This window comes from Aphis gossypii, chromosome 1, assembly GCF_020184175.1.
Source record: "Aphis gossypii isolate Hap1 chromosome 1, ASM2018417v2, whole genome shotgun sequence".
Classification (NCBI taxonomy): domain Eukaryota; kingdom Metazoa; phylum Arthropoda; class Insecta; order Hemiptera; family Aphididae; genus Aphis; species Aphis gossypii.
Genome location: NC_065530.1, coordinates 81,919,045 through 81,943,084, shown reverse-complemented (window position 1 = coordinate 81,943,084; position 24,040 = coordinate 81,919,045). Strand labels below are relative to the sequence as shown.

General features: G+C 31.0%; 1 protein-coding gene across 5 annotated transcripts; it reads left to right on the top strand.

The window, feature by feature from the left end:
- Positions 1–105: 105 nt before the first annotated feature.
- On the top strand, positions 106–23,837 carry LOC114128330 (uncharacterized). Of its 5 annotated transcripts, none has more exons than XR_007603554.1 (10): positions 106–505; positions 10,807–11,093; positions 12,115–12,272; positions 12,861–14,676; positions 15,756–15,934; positions 16,000–16,352; positions 16,462–16,632; positions 17,082–17,276; positions 18,062–18,180; positions 21,702–21,848. XR_007603554.1 is itself a non-coding variant. In XM_050198610.1 (10 exons), exons 2-9 carry the CDS (start codon positions 10,829–10,831, stop codon positions 18,126–18,128), a joined length of 3,204 nt encoding a protein of 1,067 aa, XP_050054567.1. In that variant the 5' UTR covers positions 106–505; positions 10,807–10,828; the 3' UTR covers positions 18,129–18,170; positions 21,702–21,850. The 5 variants fall into 5 exon arrangements, 3 of the variants coding, with proteins under 3 accessions (XP_050054567.1, XP_027848620.2, XP_027848619.2); XM_050198610.1 differs by having other exon boundaries at positions 18,062–18,170; positions 21,702–21,850; XR_007603555.1 differs by having other exon boundaries at positions 107–505; positions 18,083–18,180.
- Positions 23,838–24,040: the final 203 nt, after the last annotated feature.

The following is a 24,040-nucleotide window of genomic DNA, read 5'->3' as shown; positions in this document are numbered from 1 at the left end:
TTGACCGCACGCGCGCGAGCCCGCCGTGTGTGTGAGTCGGCCGGGCCGGGCCGGGCGGGGGAAGGGATTCGGGAGCGCGCAAACGCCGCCCGGCGGCACAGAGCGACGGCGTCATCACCGGCAGCACCGGCAGTCGGCGGATCGGCGCGTCCCGTGTGTCTGGCCCAGTGTGTGTACAGTGCACGCATCAGCTGCATCAGTATATAATACCGTCGTCGTCGCGTCGTCTTGCGCACCCGTACACTCACGTCGCGTCCTGCACTCGCGCGGTCTGTACGGCCGTCACGCGCCCGAGGCCCATACCGCGGTAACTGCGGTACGCACGCCGTCGTATTCGTCTCACGCACTCCCCGGGACACGGTACGACGGATCATCATCGCATACACCGACGTCGTGCGTGGTCACTGGTACGCCGTTACGAGTACGCCGCCCGGGCGTCGCCGACGACAAACGCCGTGAGCCAGACGCCGCCGTCATGACGCCCGTCATCAATTCGACGACGTTGGTACGTATACGAAAACGATAAAAATCCATCTGCGCGATATTATATAATATAATATGTATATTGCACGATTTGTCGCGTGCGATCCGAGTTTTTCCGGATATCGTTTAGCGATTAAAAAATATTTATCAGCCGTGAGCTATCTGTGGACGGGCGGCGGGACAGACTCGCTCGCGAGACTTGCCAACGCCACTGCGGCCATCACTTCCTCAAACTTATATTTTAAACGCAATCGACGCGCTTACGCGTACGACAATCGCGGTAAGCGGCATATCCCCCTTCCCCCCCAAACAGTCGACACTTTTACCGGCCGAATGTTATTGTTACGTTCGCGTTTTATTCCAAACTCTCGAGGTCACCGCACTGATCGTCACCTTTGCCGCCGCCGCCGTCATCCCTGCGGGGGATGCACGTGACCTACATATATTATAATGATATATATATATATAACTTCGACTCGTTATCGTCACGGTTCGCCACGACCGCTGTACCGTTTTTGAGGGGGAGGTACATGGACACTCGGGGCCGGACAAACGAAATCAACCGTCATCTGGTCCTCCGGAGACTGTGTACGACGTCGAATCGAATCATATTTTGTTTTTCCGTTCAAACTGTTATTGATATGTACGCTGAAGGTATAAAGGGTTTCTCGGGTTTTTCGACCTTTCGTCGGACGGCAGTGGCGGGGCGGGACACCACACTACTAGCCAAACAAATTCTTTCGCACACGGGTCCCCGCAGCACCCGAGGACGCCACTTCGTCTACCCACCACCAATGGTTATCGCTCCATCGATCTCCAGACGACTGTAGTTATTAGAGCATACGGTGTATTGCGGACTTCGTACGATTTTTTTCCAACGGTGACTTTCAGACAAATCTTTTTCCGCGCAGTGAAGTCTTCGAAGTGAGCGAGGCAATTAGACCTTTTATTCTTATATAATTAGTCTCTTCGCATACCGTGTGGCTTTTTAACGATCGTCTTGTACACGGTCGACTTATCTGTGACGACCGAACTGTTGAAACGAAAAATCGTATCACGTGGCGCATAGAACTACTCTATACCTCTATACGGATCTACTAATTAATACAATAACGAGCCGTTATAATGCGTTTTAATAAAATAAAACTTTTATTATTATGTTTCGTAGTCACGACCTGACGACCGGCATATCTCCATGTATATTATATAGTTATAATAATAACTGCAGTCTGTCCATGAATTCTCATGACGACGTCGCGCGTCGTACTTATATTGCCATGCGTCGGCAAGGCGGAGAAAACGCTTAGGTATACTGGTACAACGTGCTCGTAAAACACATTTATTAAAACGAAAACATATTTTATACCGAGTAATTCCCTCCCCCGTGGGAGCACATAGCGACGGTTCTGACATCGCATCGGGTGTAAAGCGTATAATGTACGAGAGAGTTCACGTCATTCCGTATTATTGCTGTACCGATACAAAGTATCGATACGGTTAAGGTACGATGATTCGGCCATAAACGTCAACCTATAAGTCCACTCTCTTAGTGTGTACTTATATAATAACCGATTGGACGGCGGCGAGACGAGTTGTACAAACGATACGTTAAATTATCGTTTCGGACGATGTGTATACGATCGTAGTATATTAATAACGCTATACCTACTATGTAAATGATCTGAAATTCGAATTAATTTCCTTAGGTTTCATTCATTAAAGCCGTTTCTAGGGAATTCCACGTTCAAAATGTGTAAGAGTGAAAAGTTTTTTTAATCTACTTAAACTAAAAGTATTATTTTTAATAACAGTGAGTTTGAAATTCCTAAACGACTCAATCGACTACCCGAAATTACTTGAACGCGTTAACTTTAAGCTAAACACAGAAGAAAACGCAAATAATCTTCATAATTTTATTTTAACAATAATTATTTCATAAATGCATAGTTTAATGACTCGAGAAAACACTAAAAAATATGTTAATTTCTTAAATTTATCTCTTAACAAATTTTCATTGCAGTTTTAACTAATTATAGTTATTAATAACAAAAACAATTTTATGGTTTTGTTTTATTAAATTCTTGTATATTATATAACAATATATTTCAATTGTAATTAATTTTCAAATTAATAAAAATAATTATTATAACCAGTATAATACATGGTGATTATTGTATGCATACAAATTTTTTGGATATTCAAAACTTTTCATATCTCTCCAAGAATTTCAATTATTGAGATTTCTGCGAACTGTAATATTATTATTGTTCATAAGCGTTTAGATATTTTACTGATAAATTATAATAGCTATTATCTAACAAAGATTTTTACTCAAATTTCAATAAATGAGTAACAATCTACATAAATCTTTTTATTTCGTGCTTTTTTTTTTTTTTTTTGAATAAAATTATACGTATAGATGAACCTAAACATAAACCTAAAGATATAACTAAACACAAAAACGATACAAGTTAATTTGAATTAGATATACTCGTAATTCGTCAACAAAATTATTTGGTGCTTGCACTGCACTGTTCAGTTATTTCACACTCGATGAAATGCTATGTGTATTTAATATGTTTTCTCGAATCTCGAGTACTAAGCCGTATTTAGATTTCATTTGTATTCAAAGTGTGGAAAACTCGCATTGTTTACTTAAGGACTAAGACAAATTGATTTAAAATTTACAAAAAACACTAATAAATGACATTCTTAAATAGATTGAATAGGTTTACGCAGTCAATTTAAATCAAGTATGACAACATCAAATATAATTTAATATTTGTAAAAAAAATAAGTTAAATTTATTAGATTTTTATAAAAGATAAAATTGTATCCATTTGATTCAAATTTTACTATCAATTAATAGTTTATGTTTGAAAATCCTAATGTTGCAAATTATTTAACGCTACCTATGTTATATTATAAGGTCAAATATAATTTTAACACACACACACACACACACATACATATATATATATTTATATATATATATATATATATATATACATAATACAGTATTATAAACACAATAATACCTAAGTAAAATGTGGTCGCTAAACGAAAATACATGTTCCAACTCAATTGGCTTTTGCAAATAGGATTATACACTTGTCCAATGAATAGAATTCAACCCCAAGAGTACCCCGACCGAGTGATCCGTTGAAAGTGCATTACTTACTTTTTTCCTTATTTTATTTATATTTTATTTGTGCATATTCATAAAACTTAAAAGTATATTTATATTGTATGTGTGTGAAGCTTAAGTTCAAAGTAATGATTGTACCTACTATATTTTAAAAAAAATTTTTTTTTTTAATCACATTTAGTTTTAATATTTCAAATAAAATAATACCTATTGACTATTATTTTTAACTTCGTTTATTATATTCTAGACAACAATACACAAATGTCGATCATTAATAAATATTTAAACTAATATTAAGCTAATTTAAAACGTTTTAGAGCATTGATTATTGATTCGTTATTTTAAAATTATTCAGTTTAGAATATGAAATAAAAATAAGTGTCTTCATATTTTACAAACGCATAAATAATGTATAGGTAAATTTTATTTTTTGTAACTTTATATTATTATATAATGCAATAAAAACTTCAAATCTTAAAGCCATAAAAATAATAACAATGCACAGATAAAATAGGAGTATTTCACATTAAATGAAACACTAGACTCTGTATAATACGATTCGTATACCATTAGACAACGTCTGCAGTAAAACTGCTTCTCTGTGAAAATCCAAAATGAAACCACTCCTTGAATAAATATCATTATATTCTGGATGATGGTTAGTTTAACAACGTAAACATTTCGACCAGTAAATCACATTTTTATGCGAAAAGCTAAACCCAATTATTTTGAAATTCAATTTTTAGATATAACTCGACTACTATAAATAAACTATACTATACTAATATGGTATTAAAAAAAAATTTCCTTGCTTATTTACAAGCAAGTACTGCGTCCATTAATCACTTATGCCTGCCCTAGTTAGTTAAGGTTAAGGTACCTAACCTAGGTGTAGATAACGCAAGCTAGGAATATCTTACTGTAAATAAATAAATAAATTTGTTATTAAATTATGTAAATAATATACAAACCAAAATCAACGTTAAAAAATAAAATCATTCATTTACAACCTCGTAACGTCATGAAACTTTTGATTACTAAAAGTGTATTATACACTGATGTAGACGAAACAAAATATACACCTATATAGATGTTATATAATACATGTATTATACGTAATACCTATATACCTATCTACTTTTAAAAAAAAACTTATTTGCTAATTGTTTTCAATACCATTACACCCCGTACTGTAACGATGACGACATAAATAGCTATATAACCACCGAGTTGGTGTAATTAATTTCATCATTTGACGTGAATGGGTGTACCTGCTTTATTTATCGGATTGAACGATGCCAAAATACGTATAAACAAATACATTTTATTCGCCAGCTTTGTACGTAAATATGAATAATGAATTAGACACTCTTGCTTTTGCTAATATGACCCGAAACTTTTATCTAAGCCCCGAAAACTTCCGTTTTCCGTACCCATCCAATGTTAGTCAAACTTCAAACGTTTGACGTGTGTGTAAAGAATTTAATATCGTGCGATTTTATCGGCGTTGCGTGTAGCATACATGCCTGTTTCTACTTGAAAATATTATTTGATTGTTGAATCGGGAACGAGACCGTAAATATTTCAATAATTGTAGGGAAACGATAATAAGCGTACAAACGACGTGCAACTGCGGCATTGTGATGATATTATAAATAATATTATAATAACTCTGATGGTATAATCGTAATACACTATTGTGTAACGATATTATTATCCAACATTAATGCATTCGCGAAACCGTCTATCGGAACCCGGGGTAGATTTTGATAACGAGCTCACTTTAAATAAATAAAAATTAGGTATTTCTCGGCTCAATTTAGGTTTACAATAGCGTTTGTAAAACAGCGATTATGATATATTATAGATGGACCCAAGATATTGCGACCTGAATTCCTGTAGCCCATATTCAGTAAATCGTGTAGCTATATTTTTTTTCTATTGAAAATACAAATAAAATTTTAATATATTTGTAATATAATTAGGTAATGTTTTCATCCCGAATATGTCCTAACACAAGGTGGTTCACAAAACGACATAGAAACGTATAAATAAAATAGGTATAGTAAAAATCTAATTTCATAAAAGTATGTATCTAAATTATTATATTAATTCTTGTATCTCGTAATACTATAGTTTATCTTTTTCACTTAAGACTTAGAATAGAAATTCTATTCATGAGCGATGTACAGATATTCAAACAATAATAATAACATCGGTTTTATCCAATATATTTTTTATACCTACCACGTAACAGCCACTATGAACTAGAGAGGTCAAAAAATAATTCCTGTGAACTAGAGAGCACTATTCTCTCAAAATATTATAAGCTCGTTAATACGTAATATTATATTTATTGTGTAATAATACGAAAACGGGATTTTTATTTGATTTTAATAATTCCTGAAAACAGTATTTTCCGCCCATAATTTTCACAGGCCGCATGTGAAAAATTAAAATAGGTCAATATAAGTCGCGCAATCGGAGAATCCCCATTTTCTCGTTTATACGACGACAATCTACAGGAGATTATAGTGTAATACACAGTATTTTAAGATGATTTATCACCCTTCTGCGGAAAACGGCGTTTTGGATCCGTGGTATCAGATTACGGAAGTGCGGAAATCATTTCGGAAACGAGTAATATGAATTTCGCGGGCGTGGCTAAACAGTATAATGTAATGGGAAAATCGCAACGTGTCGGTTGCAAGACAATAAGCATGAATCGTTATTATTGTCCATCCGTAAAACAATAAAACAATATTTGAATATTATACGAAATATAAATGGTATAGTAATTATACAATGATACAATGATACAATCGCATTAAGAGCGGCGCGTCCCATTGGCACCCATTAGAGAGGAAAATACCGAGCACTTTCTCTTCCCCTCTGGAAAACTAATAATATGGTCATATAATTTAATAAATATTTCTATAATACGAGTATTATGTATAATCATCTTAAGCAGATCTTAATTTATTCTTAATCACTATTAAATATGAAATAAGTATTAAAATATATCATTACTATAGTTTTGTCAACTTAGGTAACTACGTAAGAGTTTTATTTTAATTTATATCTTGAGAATATTTTTATTTACCTCCCCCACCTTCAGAAAATATAATCTATTCGCACCCGTATCACGCCAGTCAATTTGTCGTCCCCGTCTTACTGACGTGCGAAAAAATGTGAAGATAACAAAATTCTATGTGTATACCTCTATTGGTGTAGTTTTTTTACGATACAATAGATTTAAAGCCAATTATAAGTGTACAAAATGTAAAAATATTTTTTGAAAAAAGCAATTTAAAAATACTCATTACACTCGTTTCAAAACCGAAATATCGAAATGAAACATCTCCGGGAGACAAAAGCAGCGTGGGTGTGGCGTCCTCTTAATGACTGCGATCTATATTATCACTCCGGTAACCATAGTCTTTTCGCACCACCCCGTCCAGCGCAGGGTGTTAAAATTCAACAGAAATGGCGGTGCGGCGAAAGGATGTGTTCGCTATAGTCTCCGATTTTGCCCGGCGACCGTCATATCTTTTGAACCGAACGTTATACTGCAAATATCTCAAACTAATCGCAAAACAGCAGCATCAGCTATATTATTATGTATTGAACGTGATAGTGTATTATATACAATACACAACGGAAAGATGAATGACGAGTAAACGACACTCGGTTGTTGACTGCATATTTTAACATAATATTATATCGATGTGTATTTCAATGCGCATAAACGAGACTCTCGATGATTTGTTTCGTACTGCAGTTTTCCGAAATTCGATGTGCCTAATTTATATAATATTACATAATATATTATATTCATCGTAAATTCATAATAATATCGTGAACACGTTAAATATATAATAGTTTACGATCGCCGATTTACACTAACAATTACATAGTTCTATAATGAAATCAAATAAAAATGTTCTATACGGTCAAACGTTTATTTTTAGTGCATTTAATAATACCGTTCAAAATTTTACTCCCCAGCATTCATAATTTATAAATTATGCTATGTTTATAACAGTATCGTGCTCAAGAACGCGAAACGCAAATTAATAAAGACCACTCTACTGGGATGATACGTTTCTAAACATAATATTATAACTCACGATATACAACACAGAAATTATATATTTAACGACCAAAAATCTTAATTGAATTGTTCTCATGTCTGAAATTTAAACGGAAATTTCATTACCCGCAGTCATCTATTATTACTGTTTTATTTCAATTTATAGCATAATAATATTGTTTGTATGAGTGTACCATTACAAAATGTTAAAACGATAAATCTTAACACAAATAGTACAAATATAAAACTAGTAATTTTGCAAAGGCTTACAGGTTAAATGATATTTGAAAAATTATATTGATACAATATTAAATGTCTCTAAATAACAAATAAAATTATTTTTTTGAAACGATGCTTGTACCCATATAATATTACCTTTTCATTTAGTCTATGGTTCACGTCAGCCATTGATTAATAAAATATTAATTGGATCTTTTTTTACCATCAATACCACTTCAAATACGTACCTAATGACACGGGAAATAATTTATTTGTTTGCCTATGTTTAAATGTTCTAACCCTATTCCATAAAAGATAAAAAATAGTATAATATTAGAGCTATTCTCCATAAATTATTCAGCACTCGGACAATTCTATAGTGTATATTATATAATTGTATATTATGAAGGAAATTTGTCGACATGCCACTGTCGTGTTTATTTATGTCTATAGCTCGTTTAAAATGGCTCACGAATCATATGCATTGATTATTTATACATTTAAATATTATATTACCGTATTATAGTGTATAGTAATTGTAAACTAAATATTAATCAACAATTGAGGATAATTAAATGTATGTAATTCCGTTATGCATTAACAGTAATTTCTACTAGAGGTACCTACCTAGTAATAACGCAGGTATATTTACACACATAAACCTGCGTTTTTTGTGTTAAACAGCATTATGCTCTACCCCCATCAACATATTTAAACATATACTTTATGTAAATATTTATATTTTGTTTTCACCAATGTAAATATTATTTAAATCTTGAAACACGTATAAAGTGTAATCTCTAAAAGGATTTTAGTATTTTTATTTACACAATGCTATTAGTTAGGTACCTACCTATTTATATTTTTACAAATTTTTCTACACTAATCCAGTTTTGAATTAAAGTTGAATAATTTTACATTATATTAAAGTTGAAGTAAATAAATATTACACCTACAATTGTATTTTTTGTTAGTCACCTAGATATTATTCAGCATTATGTTTATTTTGTAGTCCCAAAAATGTAAAATGGACGAATTTTAAGCATAATAATTTTGTATTAATTTATCACCGTAAATGACGCATATGATATAATAATTTTAATTAACTATATGATTGATAATTCTAGGTAAATAATTTTTTGTGTTCTATTGAAAACCCGTCTAATATATTAACTTAATTAATAATTCAAACTTTCCAAGTATTCAAAAAGGTCGTTCATGGTTCTATTTCTAGATGAAACTTTCTTAAGTTTACTAGTATAAACTTACAATATTACAATACAAAATACATTATAATTTATGCGATAAATTATTAACTACTTCTACTATAATATCATATGTTTCATACATTAACTAACAAATTATGTACTTGAAAACTATTACTATTTTATAGATAAGAAATATACAACTTTAATAACGTTATACTTAATACTATAATACTACTGTGGCTATGTTACGTATTTAATATTGGAAAACAAATTTTGATTTAAATCATAAAAATATAAAAATTTTTCATAATTATATACAATAATTGATTTTTTAAATTAACAAATAAACATCAGTGAAATAAAGCGATAATAAATACTATTTACCATAATTTCTAAGTAAATTATGAAACTATCTTGAAATAATTAAAATGTATAAACATTTTTTCTAAAAAATATACCATACGTCCATACAAAACATAAGTGTAATAGCTAATAATAGAAATGATATAATGATTGAAGGGCTTCCGATTGAAATCAAGATAAGACTTCAGGATAAGGTTATTGATTTTTCTTAAGTGAGGTGAAAAAAGGCAAGAGGTATTAGTTTCCACCCCCCCCCCCCCCGTTGGTCCAGGTACAATTCATATTTTATACATACAATTTGGTGACTGAAACTACTCGACCTCAATACTCAGGGGATTCACCAATACATATTTTTCGAGTGTTTCGTCTGTACATTTAATGATATTATTTTGAAGTGCGTTTATACAAGTGCATTATTAACACAAATTCTATTACATATATTTGTATGATTCGTGTGTAAAAAATCATAAATTATTATTATATGTTTCGTTCATTTTTGACATCTACCTACTCATAGTGGCTGGGTATACCTATCCCATATAGGTCAACGTGAACTTGAAATATTTCTTTTAAAAAAAAAAAATCTGTGTTCTATAACTTGGACACGGTTTCGATGTTATTTTTAACCACAATGCAAACACGAAGAGAATTCGTTGAATGTCAGCAGGTACATGTGTATAACGAACGAAATGTGGCCGATTTGTAGGTCATTGGGACTTTCTGTTGTCTCACGGATCGATAAAGCGATGCTACATACATATTACATACTCGTACAAATACAAATACACACGCTACAGCCCATAATAAATAAATAACCTTTAACACACAAACATATTTTATGTTAAATAAATGTTTGCGAATAATTAATTTCCATACGTGTAAGAATAAATAATTATATAATTAACATATCTAACTTACTAACTTGTGTCAAACACAAATTGAATGCATTACCGTCAATCATATCGTACGATAGTTTCGTTAAAGGAATACAATCAATTAATAAAACTCAATTATACGTGATGTTGAGTATAAAAAATTGTAAATTTTCGATTGATATGAAACATCACACCTTTAAAATATATATAACAATATAAATAAAACAACCCGGTCGAATAATTCTTTTTTATTTTATTTTTTTTTCTTGAAGAGACGACTGTAAAATTATAAACCATTGTTTTTGATCTCATCAATTATGAATATAAAAAGCAAATAAAATAAACACGAATTGTACTAGTTTTAAAATAGAATATTTATAGCTATTAATGTAAATACATGTATAATGATGGTTTCAGGCAACCGTGCCGCTAGCGTGACATGGACAAACGTGCAGAACACGTGAGGAAATTGCCTCCGTTGGCCTCGTCCGAAGATCTCAGTGAGGATTTATTAGACAGCCCGGAAGCTGACGCCAGAAACAAATGTTTGGAAGACATCGAGGAAGTGCCGAACACGCCGGCCAAAGCGTCGAGACAACAGACGATATGTTTGGCAATGCCAAACACCCCAAGGATAGACATCTCTCGAGCCAGCAGTTCTTCACATCACGACGACAGTAGTCCCGAAAGAGATTTGTTTGTTGGTGAGTTTAAGTACCTAAAATATTATAATATTATAAATAATAGATACGCTATAACATTTTATTATAACAGTCTAAATTAGTCAAATTTGACTTTTTTTCTTGAGCCACGTGCATAGTTTTAAGCCAGATTAATTAACACTTAGTAATTAAAGTATACCTACTCATTATTGGGTACACAAGAAGAGAGAGTATGAAGAATACAATCTTTAAAGAAATTTATTGTTATAATAAAACAATAACATTTTATGATTTATTGTACACACTTAATTAAATATAATGTTTAAATTCGTATAATATTTATTTTTTTTTAACGTATTATTGGTCTAAACACATTCCACCATTCGTATTGGGATATTTTTTGTATAAATCCGTAGTGTTAAGAACCTAATGACGTCCCAAAAGGTATATTAATTGCACAGACTTTCCACGAAATCAATTAAAAACCTTGTTACTGCTTGCAAATCCTTTTCCACTTGTCCAATCTCCGCCAAAATAGACTTGACATGGTATTAAGTATTATACGAATATCAGCCTTTTTTTTTATTGGTTTATGGCCAAAATTCAAATCTAGTTTGGGCGTCGAAATCAAAAGTGAATTTCAAGCAAGGTCTATAATAAAACGTTTTAATACGTAATAGCTAAAAATAATGGATACAAACGGTATACTAGCTGCGGGTAGAAGAAGGGTGCGAATCATAGACATTTAACAGACCCGTTTATCAGCCGGTTAAATGTTTATATGATATAATCTTGGCAAACATTACATCCAATTAAACGGAATTCTCTACAAGAGTTTGATAGATATAATTACCAGATATTATTTTTTTAACTTTACAAAAACCTTGTCAGTATGCATGAGTAAACATTGCGTGTTTAACAAACGCAATAAAATGTGTTTAATATAATTAAAAATCAACCGAAGCGTGTGATATGGATGTACAACATTTGGTTATAATTTGATTTTTGTTTATCATACGGTATTATTTTTTATATAATTGTTATTATTATTTGTTCCTATTAGATGCTGACGGGAAATCGGTTGAATCTGTTAAATCTGGTCTAGGATATACGGAAGAGATTATACCTGATCTCCATAGCAGTACTGAAGAATTAAACTTTCACGATTTAACTGAATCGGAAATCAGAAGGCGGCGTTCAAAACTGCAGCCTCAATACGCGGTATTATTTTAACATAAACAATAATGTAATCCCATTTAGTGATTAAATTACAGACATATATAACTATTAAATCGAACTACCTACTTGTGAACTATATTAAAAATATTATTATTTTGCATAAATACATTTTAATATTCAAGCTTATTTTATTCTGAATATTGCCTACTTTTAATCAAATCATTCAAAATATGGGTTGAATGAAATGTCATCAATGAATAAAAAATATTTTTCCTTGTAGTCATTTAAATAAATTTACCGATTTAACAATAGTATAATTAATAATTATACATATCAAAAGAGTTAATCATAAATCATTGAACTGTAATACTCGTGATTACGATATTTTAAAATAAAGAATTTTTTAATAGAAAATATATTGATTATAGAACTGAAAATTAAAAAAGATATATATATTACATAATTATTTATTTAAGCAATGCATTTAAAATATACAATCACTACTTAATTATAATTCAATTTTCAATAATAAACATAAATAAATAAAAAAAAAATCTTAAATATTATTAAACTTTAGATAAGACATATTATTTTAATATTTTTAATAATTACCTGTTTTTTCATTTACAGGTTTCTGACGCTACTATGGATACAGATTTTGCTGCTGATCGAAGAGATACAGCTAGCGAATCCGGTTTTCTGTGCATTAGTGGACGTAGTAGCAGAGTTTCTTCAGTAGGATCAGTACACTCTACTGCCTCCATAGCTTCTGCAGCATCACGTTTGTCTGCTGCATCGAATTATTCCAGAGCTTCCCGAGGTTCATCGCCACATAGAGTTCTCTTGGAGACATCATTTTGTGGTCCAAAATCACCTGAACACTTTGCCAATCGTCAACTAATTCCTATCAACGACGAAGACGACGATCTAAGTGAACCAACTGTCAGGCCAAAATTAGCAGATATTGAAACTCAGACAGAACGAAGACCAAAAAAAGTACACGTAGAATCTGTCAAAAAAGAAATAAAAAACGATCAAATTAAAGCAAAAGTAAAGAAAACAACAAAATCAAAAGAAACGAAAGAGGTTAAAGAAATAAAAGTTACAAAAGAACTGGCCATGGAAAACGAATCAAAAGAAAGGAAAACAAAAACAAAACCTACTTCAAAAGTAAAAGTTGTTCTCGATAATCCAAAAACACAAAAATTTGTACCATTAGACAGTCTTGATGACGACGATATAGAAATAATTCAGGGTAATGCACCGAAACAAGTCCCCACAGCTATACCAAGAGAAAATGCATCATCTCGTCCGAAAGTAGCTACGGGAGAAAATCAAATATACATTCCATTAAACCCTGATCCATCAGAACAAGGATCTATAAATCCTACTAGTCCTAAACGATTAAAGCCATTTACAAATCGAACATTGGTAGATTTTATCAATAGGGATCCGGCTACTATTGAATCTTCTAAAAGGATACGGAGACCAATTAGGTCAGGTTCTCCGGGAATCAGAGAAGAATTTAAAAAATTCATATCAAGCGCAGATGAAGAAGCTGATGGAGCTCCAATACAGCCTGTTAAGTTAAGAAAACAGATGAGTATTGAAATGACTAAACGGAAGTCTATAGACCAAGATTGCTCTTCCAGATCCATGTCACCATCAATATTTGAAGAATTTCAAAAGTTTATTTCTGAACCAGAAGATGGAGATCTAAATATTACAAAACTTGAAACAAAAAATCGTTGCTCAGCCATTTCCATTACGAGCCGTGAAGTTCAATCTGTAGTTGGGTCGGGGCTAACAGATAGTCCGAATCTCGGAAGATCTTTATCTCCATCTATACACGAGGAATTTCATAAATTTATGGCACAACCAGACGACGAAGAAAAAGGTATCATACATAAAACATTACCTCACACAGCATATAAAAATCCTATTGAAGGTAGCCCTTCATTGTCAACTTCGAGTAACATTCGTTCGATCTCACCAAGTATTTACGAAGAGTTCCAAAAATTCATTGTAGAACCAGAAGGTAATGATGATCTACTACCACCACCACCACCAAGAAAACACGATAATGATTTACATCCAGATGAAGCTCCTTGTAGTAGATCAGTAAGTCCAGGAATTCTAGATGAGTTTCAAAAGTTTATAAGTGAACCAGATGACGATTCGTCAGGTAGAAAAATATGTGATCCTGCACCACCCGCAAAAAGTCAGCAAATGATTAAAGTCCAAGTGCATTGTACACCAGGAAGTCCGCCACCAGAACAAATAGTCATAAAAAATTCAGGAAGACCTAAATCTGATGATCTAGTGAAAATCATACCACTTAAAAGCGAAGACGAAGATTCAGATCAGCTACAATCTGTCTCTTCATCGCAAGCTCAGATCCTCAGGAGGCGTTCCGAGTCTTCCAAGGAAGCCAGACCGAAAACCGGTAACCAATAAAATTGCCCAAGATCGGTTTTATTCGGCGCCTTACTTTTTTTTTTTTAGCTATTAAACAAATCATGATAACCCAGTGCTTTCTTAACTGCTATTTTTAGTGCGCATAACAAATAAATATATTTTTTGATACGCTAATCGTGATAACTAATTATTATATTTACACTTGTTAATATAGCAACTAAATAATAATATCCCATACTAACATGGTATTTCAATAAAATATTTTTTTTTAAAATCATAACCAAACATTTTATGTTATATGGGAACGTTTTAAGGAGTAAAATAATACATTAAATATAATTTACTAAAATTGTGTTTATCAACTTATTTCATAAAAAATAATTTACTTCCTAAAATTTGGGACACAACGAGATCAGTATTTTCATAAAAATAAGAGAATTTATTTTTTGTTTCTAATTTAACTCAATTCGATAATATTTTCTAAAAAGATATGAAATTTTAATAAATCTAAATGTGATAAATATTAAGTATGTGCATAACAAATTATTTAAAATTCATAGCAGTTTTTTTTTTTTTTTTAATAGGTATGCAGTGTACATATTTTCTTAAACTTAAACTATTGAAAAATATTTATTTGATAAAAAATCAATATTGGATAACAATTTTACTAAGAAGCTCTTTAGGCTTAGATCTTAGAAACATAATAATATATTTAATTTAGACTAGGCCATACGGCATACAGTTAGCTAATGGCGCGTAGAACTCGTGATCTAGTTAAAATGTAAAAAAAATTAAACTAAGCAATATAAATAATAATACATAATTTATAACTGTAACAGTTATTTAATAAGTCTTAGGAGAGATTTTAGTAATTCCATAGTGATATTTTCAAACACTTGTATTATATATGATGGTGTATATCGGATATAAGTCCTCCTGGGGTATTGAAATGCGAAAGAATCACAGAGGAAGGACACTCTCGTTGAAGACGTACAGAGGCCTACTCCTTCGCCATCCCAATTAGTTTTCCGTGTGTTATTTTCTATCTACTAACATTTAACTAGATTTCACATTTGAGGATGGCATTATAAAATATATGTACTTTAGGTACAATGGATAAATCTAAGGACCGTAGAGGATCAAGTCGTTCGCTGTTGGGATCACTTCTACAACGAGCTAGCAGTTTTAGAAGTATTAACAAGAAATCTCCAAAACGATCTAGTGTGTCGGAGTTTGTTGATATTGATCCAAAATTTACTAACGTAGAGTTCAAATTTAATCAAGATGTAAGTTCTGAACGAATGAAAAACTTTTGAATGATAAAACGTTACAGTGGTAATATGATTTTCAGATGGAAAAGGATACGGTTATAATTCCATTGCACTCCCCTGATGATAGTTTTGATGAACTCGTTGTTAGTGAATCAAATTCAAACATCACAAGGGCAGTTGTTCATGTTTCATATGAACCTAAGCAAGAAGAAATAGAAACCGTATCTGATAAAAAACTAGTCGACGATTTGGTAGCACACCAAAACAAAGTGCTAATAGAATCAATTGACAAAGTTAATGTTGTCGATGATACCGTTAAAAATACTCAAATCATGAAAGACGATATTTGGAATAGTAACGAAAGTGGTGATGTCAAAATTACAAACAGTTTAGTGAAACTTGAAGAGTCATCTTTATCACCCGGGTTCAGTAGGTAAATAATTGTTATTTGAAATACTATATTTGTAAAGCACAGGTTAATTTAACTTGCAATTACGTCATGACATAATATAATATTAATATTTTTAACTGACTTTAAACAGATCACAAGATCCAGTGCACTCAGCCAACAGCAACGATACATCACCAGACTCAGAAGTTATGTCATCCCTTTCGATTGCTGCCACCGAAGAAGAAAAGAAGAAATTATTCAGCCACCCGAATTCGGTGGAAGAAGAATTGCCGCACGTTCCAACAACACTTCCGCAAGAAAGGTCTGTACAAGTAATTTATAACATGTATTTTATTTATTCATTAAGATTAAACAATTATAAATGTATTCATACAAGTTGACATTTTATATGAAAAATAAATTATTCACAATATTTATTTATTTAAATATTCAACGCCTTAAGGACTATAGGAGTACAGAGTAAAGCGATTTTAAAGTGCAATATGATAATAATATAAAAAAAAGCAAAAAATACGATTTAAAGATACAATTTTCTTAGTATAAAAGTTAAACAATTTAAAAAATAAATCAACATCAGACAAAGTATTAAAACAGCACATAATGCAATCAAGAGGTTTTGCGAATCCGATATTTATTGAGATATACTATACTATACGACTATGGCATGCAATAGTTGTAATTTATCATTGATTTGTATTTGATGCCTTTATATTATAATAGTTTGTTGTATCTATCCGATATCACTTTCAGATCGGTGGCTGTGCCAATTATACCTGTCAAGCATCGAATCGCTGAAACGAAGACTTGTTCATTAGATAGGCCGACTCCCCGATGCAGCACACCCAGTGCCACAGATTTGCCTTCGGGATTAGGAAATTACGCCATCGCAGCTGCATTCGAAGACCCACCGGTCGTCACCAGCAAAATACAGATCATACTACCGAAGTAAGTTTTATTAAATAACATTATTTTTTATTATCGGGACTTGGAACATCATTCGCTTATTGCAATTTTTGTTATTTGTTGGGAAACCGAAATTTGTATGACAATACATTTAATTCAAATCCAAACATTTAGAACAATTGCACAATTTTGTATATTTTGCCAAATGATTTTTCATATATTTCAAAGATTTCATGCATATGTGTTATATATATACGCATATTTTCTTGAGAAATCAACAAAAACAAAATGTTGGCTATAAAAAAAAATCTAGTTTAAAAATAAAAAGTATTGGCATATCATGCCTATCTGCATTTTGAATCATACTATAGAGTTAATAATTATTTTTCATCATGAATGTATATATATTTAATATTAATATTTGAAATTTAAAAAAGTAAAATGTCTTTAAAATGATAGTGCATATTTTTCCATATTATTATTAAGATTTATTGTATAATCATTTTACATTTTCTTTAAATAATTTCTATATAAATGTATAGTTTATAAAAGATAATTGCATATAACAATGTTTTATTAATAATTGAAGTTTTTTTAGTGCATATTATGTATGCGCGTATTTCATTGTTGTATAGCCAATACAATTCTAATCCCTGATATTATTGTTATTATTATTATACCGAGTACAATTCACTTGTCGATCTTCGCAAAACCGAGCCTGTGGCTGCAGCCATATAATATGCTATAATATGCGTTAATTGTAAATACAATAATGTATAATATAATATGTCATAGCTGCAATAGTTTATACTACATATAATATGTAGACGGATGAATTTGTTTTCCAGAAAATCGTTAGTTTTGAAGAAACAAGCTTCCTCGTTGTCAAAATAGCGTATTGTAAACCAAAATTTTCTTACAAAAAAAAAAAAAAAGGTACGAAAAGGTTAGATTACAGAATAAAATATATTTTGGCATTGACGCACGTGTGCATGTACCTATATTACCTATAATAATTTATCCTATATGCATAAACGTATTATATTATATGCATAATCAATAATACATTAATATAATAGCAGTAGGATAAATGATAATGCCCAACAATACGTATAAGCGATGTCGGTACGTGTCACATATATATTATTATGTAGACTAACATCATTTTCGCGTTAAATAGCTTATTGTGTACGTTTTCTTGGAATGAGTTCAATTGTAATTATATGTTTGATATAATAATAATGTGGTTTAATTTAGTTTACTTTAACATGATAGTCATTTCATTTATACAATTCGCATAAAATATTTATTTTTTTTAAATATGTCTCTTTCAATTTCCTTGTGTTAACTTTTAAAACCTTTATGCACAAAGTTCTTGACGTTATATTATACAACGTATAAAAAGTGGAAAACAACTTGTTATATTTTTTTTTATTATTATTATTTATATTTTTCTCTTTCATAATTTTTACATTTCGATAAGTTTAAAAAAAAAATAAAAATGCGTACCTACTACATATTATGTCCTTCCGAACATATTTTAATTAATGGAACAACTGTTTACTATCTTACATGCGAATATGCAATACTTAAACCATATGAAATTTCTTATAATACCTAATATACAATTTTTTAGTAGAGCACTTATTTATTTAAATGTTTTTATGGAATAATATATTTCTATTAAGCTTTAAATGTTTTCGGATACGTATTATAGGATACGTATATACCCTTCCGTAACCTGTATCTTATTGTTTATCGTAAAATACGTAGGTTATCGTATCTCCTACAAGTAGTGATAAACCCTTAAATTGTATTTATTTTTTTTTTACCAAAGCATGAATAATTCCTGTGAACCGCTTTAAGCATATTTTGAACTAGAATCTTATTAAAGTAAAATAATATGCCTACTAAATTATAAATATACATTTTTCTAACTAAGATTTCAAACAATTTAATAATCGTAAATAAATTATTTTTGAATTTTTAAACGAGTAGGTAGATCAAAGAAACTCAACAAGACATATTTACAATCCATCCATCATAATATAATGTATACAGATGTTTAAATTAATAATTAATATATTAACCCGCCGCATTGCTTTTAACTTTTTTACGAATATTTAATTAAGCTATTATTTCTGTCGACGATAGTCATTACGGTGGAAATAAAACAATAAGAAACCACTGCACAACCAAAATAAAACTTTGTCAGAATTATTCATTTTAATTGCCTTCGTGAAACCCGATAGTAATTTATAGTCCGCGCCAAAGCTTTAAACTGTTGACTTGGATCCAGAACTAGTGGTGTGGATTTGTTGTACTTTATTTATGCTTTGAGATAATAATAACAAATAACAATCGATCACAATAAATCCGGATAAAGCCTTTTCACTTGAACCGTCAGCGGTATTAAACGACGGAAAACATGCAAACGTGAGAACCACACTTTGTATATAGGCTTTATGTATATTTCGTTCCGCAACACACCACGTACAGATGGTGGTACGATTAAAACACAAAACATTATTTTTTATTTTATCGATATGTTTTAAGTACACCATACGAGTGTAGAAGTACCGTAACATGGTTGCGACTCAGCTCAGCGCATGTTTATTATAATATATTTTTGAAACTAGTGCAACGGTAGTCTGGCTGACGCTCTATAAATATACATATAAAATTTATATACATATCACAGGCAAAATCCGTGAAAAAAAACTTAATAATATTAATATATTATATTCTTGGAAATTTTGATAAATCTTACATAATATTTCACATTAACGAATATTATTTTAACGTTCGTATCTACCAACTTTTTGTTGATAAAATAATACAGTACTGCTTAAATAAACATGGCATACGTATATAGTCGAAAGTAAAACAGTATAAACATGTCCATCGGAATAATTTATGTAGACTTTTCAGTAATATCACTAGTGGCAATTAATTACGGTCTTGTTTTGCCATGTCATTCTTTCGACATCCAACTCGCAACATAATTATAATTAATCGTTAAAATATATATAAGAATATTTTATTTTTTATACGAAAACTCAAAATCAAATGCTACAATGTTAAATTTAAATTAATAGATACGTAGATCTACATTTAAATTTACACAACTGTTAACGCATTAAATCATTAACCATAATATTATCAAAGCACTAACCACTTACCCGTGTAATCTGGCAATCCTTCCCGCTATTTTCTAGTACGACTGATACCAATTAAGACCCTTATACGCATGTAACAGTAATCTAAATAATATCTGCACAGTGCACATGAGCCACGTGAAATATAAATAAGCACGATGTCCGTAGCCCGTCGCACAGCAGCGGTATACACTATAATATACATACACAATTTAGACTTAATAAGTAGGGCCGCAACATTTTTCCTTCGTATACCATATTTCTCCATTATTTATTTTTCTCTAAAACAAAAAAAAATGCAGATAATTTCCCTCTACTATCAAAACAAGAATTGTTAACACTTTTATTTATTTATTAAAAGTACGAGCAAATTATTGATTTGAATGTCAATTCAAAAAAATGTTTTTGACCAACTTTTTTTTGGAGAGAAACTGTTAGACCCCATATTATTTTTACAAACATATTGTAGTAAAAATTACCCGACGCCTTAATAATAACTAATGAGTAATTATTGTTGATATTATATAATTTTCTTAAAAATATTTACTTTTCAATACTTTAACTTATAAAAGCTAACCGAATCATGTTAATGTACTATAATTTGGAAATAATAAACTTACGATTTAAGAATTCAATTAAAGAAAATAAATAATATTTAGGTAACAAATCTGTTTATGCGAACAAAAAAAAAAAAATGTTAATAATAAACACAATTTTTATCAAAGAACATTATCACAGCCCTCTTAACATAGTGCTTTTTAAATCAAAACATAAATCATGAAGGCACTAGGAAGTTTTCGAATCACGCACAGTGTATCGTACAGGTTACCGTACTCAAATTTTGCTGTACTACCAAAATGTTACTACAAAAACTAAATCGTACTTGATAAAACGAGTTTCCACTACATCGTGTCGCGTAGAGTTGAAAATAATTTAAATGGTATGTTACCAATATTTTGTTAAATATACCTGCGTATTTATACGTAGTGCGCGAAACGACATTGTGTATTGGACACCCAACTCAAAGTCGATTTCACACTTCACCGCAATAACTTAAACCACAATTCCTGATTAAAAATAAAAATTATTTTAGAGGGTAATATTTTCAGCAATCTGTCAGTCAGTCTTAGGGAAACCCAATCGTCAGATGATATATTTCAGACCGTTTTAAAGTTCTACTTTAATATTAACATAATAATATTATTCTCACTAATTGTACATACCTATTATACAATAACAACTGCACATTGCGTTACAAACGATTGTGACGTTATCCTTACAAGATTTTTTTTCTTTTATTTTTCGAAAGATTCAATAAACCCACAACCACCGTCCAAACACCGACTACCGATCCACCGAGGCGTCGTCGGGCCCGCAGCGTGAACGTGCCGATGAGCTGTTCGCGGGGCCGCTGGGTGGACTTTGATAACGACGACGACGGCTTCAGGCGCGGCGGCGAGGCAGCGTTCAAGCCTAGGTCGCCCAAGAAGATCACCGTTCTGCCCATGTCCATGAGACCCCGCCGTCGATCTTCGTCCACCAACGCGGACCACAACCGTTGCGGGTGTGACTGTCACTTCCACGGCGGGCACGACACATGGCCCGCGGTGACCAGGAACAGGAGCGACACGACTTAAACAAAACCCAAAAAACAACGTCTAAAAAAATAATCGTCGTCGTCGTTCCTCGCCCGACGATAAATTATGAGTATAGTGAACGACAGACCCTTTCGTCGTTTTCCATCTCAGGATTCGCCTCGGTGATAATGATAATGATAATATTATATTATAATTTATAATTTACTGTTATGAAATATTGTTTATTTACTGTTAATATATTAATAATTGCGATGTGTTATATTATTCATATACCTACGTCGAAACGATATTTTATAATAGGTTTATTATTTACGCATATTATATTATGTACCCGTCTAATTATTATAATTATGTTACACTATGTATGAAAATATAATATACGTATATACATATACATACTAGCTGCGCCGTGCAAGTTCTACATAATATTGTAATAGAAAAAGAAACTTAAACTGCAGAGTAGGTGTTCGACCATAGGCGACAAAAATCGTGCTCACGATACGAAATTCTGTATAAAAAAAAATTGAAATAATAAATTGAAAAATAACAGTTAAATATTACGCACTGCCATTCTTTAAAGAAAAAAAATGAGCTGACGATGGTTGTTGTACACCTACGTACGATGGAACAATCTACACTATACGTTTATAAAATCGTCCTTTGGCCACTTTTTCACTTTCCATTTTTAAAATAATACTATACATATTATAATGTAACGATATTCTTACGGTAACGATTTAAAAATATTCTATTTATTCATTTTCATAGACGTTTTATTGTTATTATAATATTATACTATTAATTATTATTACACATGTGACATTGTATTCTGCGTGGATAGATGTGTTAAAAGTTCCTCTGAGGCCAACTCTGGCGATAATCATTATATACTTTTATTCTACAAATCGATATAACGTACTACGCGTAAATATTGCAAATAATTATACCGTACAATATTATTGAACAATTTGCATGCGGTTAAACTCGATATTCCCAACATTTTATGAATCTATATTCTATAATTATTTAATAAGTCATAATTATTATTATTATTATTATTATTATTATTATTATATTATTATTATTAAATAAGTTAATATTATAATAAATCGTACGTTTATACCAGAGTTTTTACTCTGGTAAACTGCGTGACTTGAATGACCAAAGATTCCAATTAACATAGTATTATTATAGTAGGTACGTGATGAGGGGCCAATTTTGGTCAAGGAACTTTTTCACGCAAGTAATTTTTTTTTTTTTTTAGAATCTTTTAACATGTTTTAGCAAAAATTACACATCTAAGTGTTAAATATATTTATTATTATTATAATTTATTGTTAAGTTTTAAATTCTAGATGTTTTAGACCAAATAAATAGAATTAAAAACGTTGAATAGGCTATATAGGAAATCATTGTTGTTCCACAGACAATGCAAATATTATGTTTCTCAAATATTTTTAGACCATAATTTTTCCACTTGGATAACTTTGTTCACTTAATAATTTAGTTGTTAAGATTGAACTATAAAATGAGCAATTTTTTTTTTATTAATGCAGAGTAATGACAATACTATACGTATTGATTAATAATGCAATTTAGCGAAATAAAATGCTAAAATAACTAATTTGGCTCATTCTTAAATTGTATTTTATATTGTTTCATTTTTTTTTTTTCAAAACAGATGATTATTGCATGAAATTAAGTCTATTTAACGTACGTGATTAAATGTACGACTGATTTGTTTCTAATTTTTAACCCTATTGTACATGGAAAAACATGTTATTTTATACTGTTGTTATTTGTGTATTATGTATGAAAGAGATTACTATTAAAGCGAAAACAATTTATATTAGTCTATTAATTATTTTTCATTTTTATTACCACCTATATCTGTAATTATTTTGGCACCTAATAAATTATGAATGAGTTTATATAGATTTTTAACTATGGAACAAGATAGTAAGTATAAAACTTTGTAAATTGATTTTATTGTTACGTAAAATAATAAAACGGGTTAACTATTTTTAAAATAAATACACCAAGATTGTTA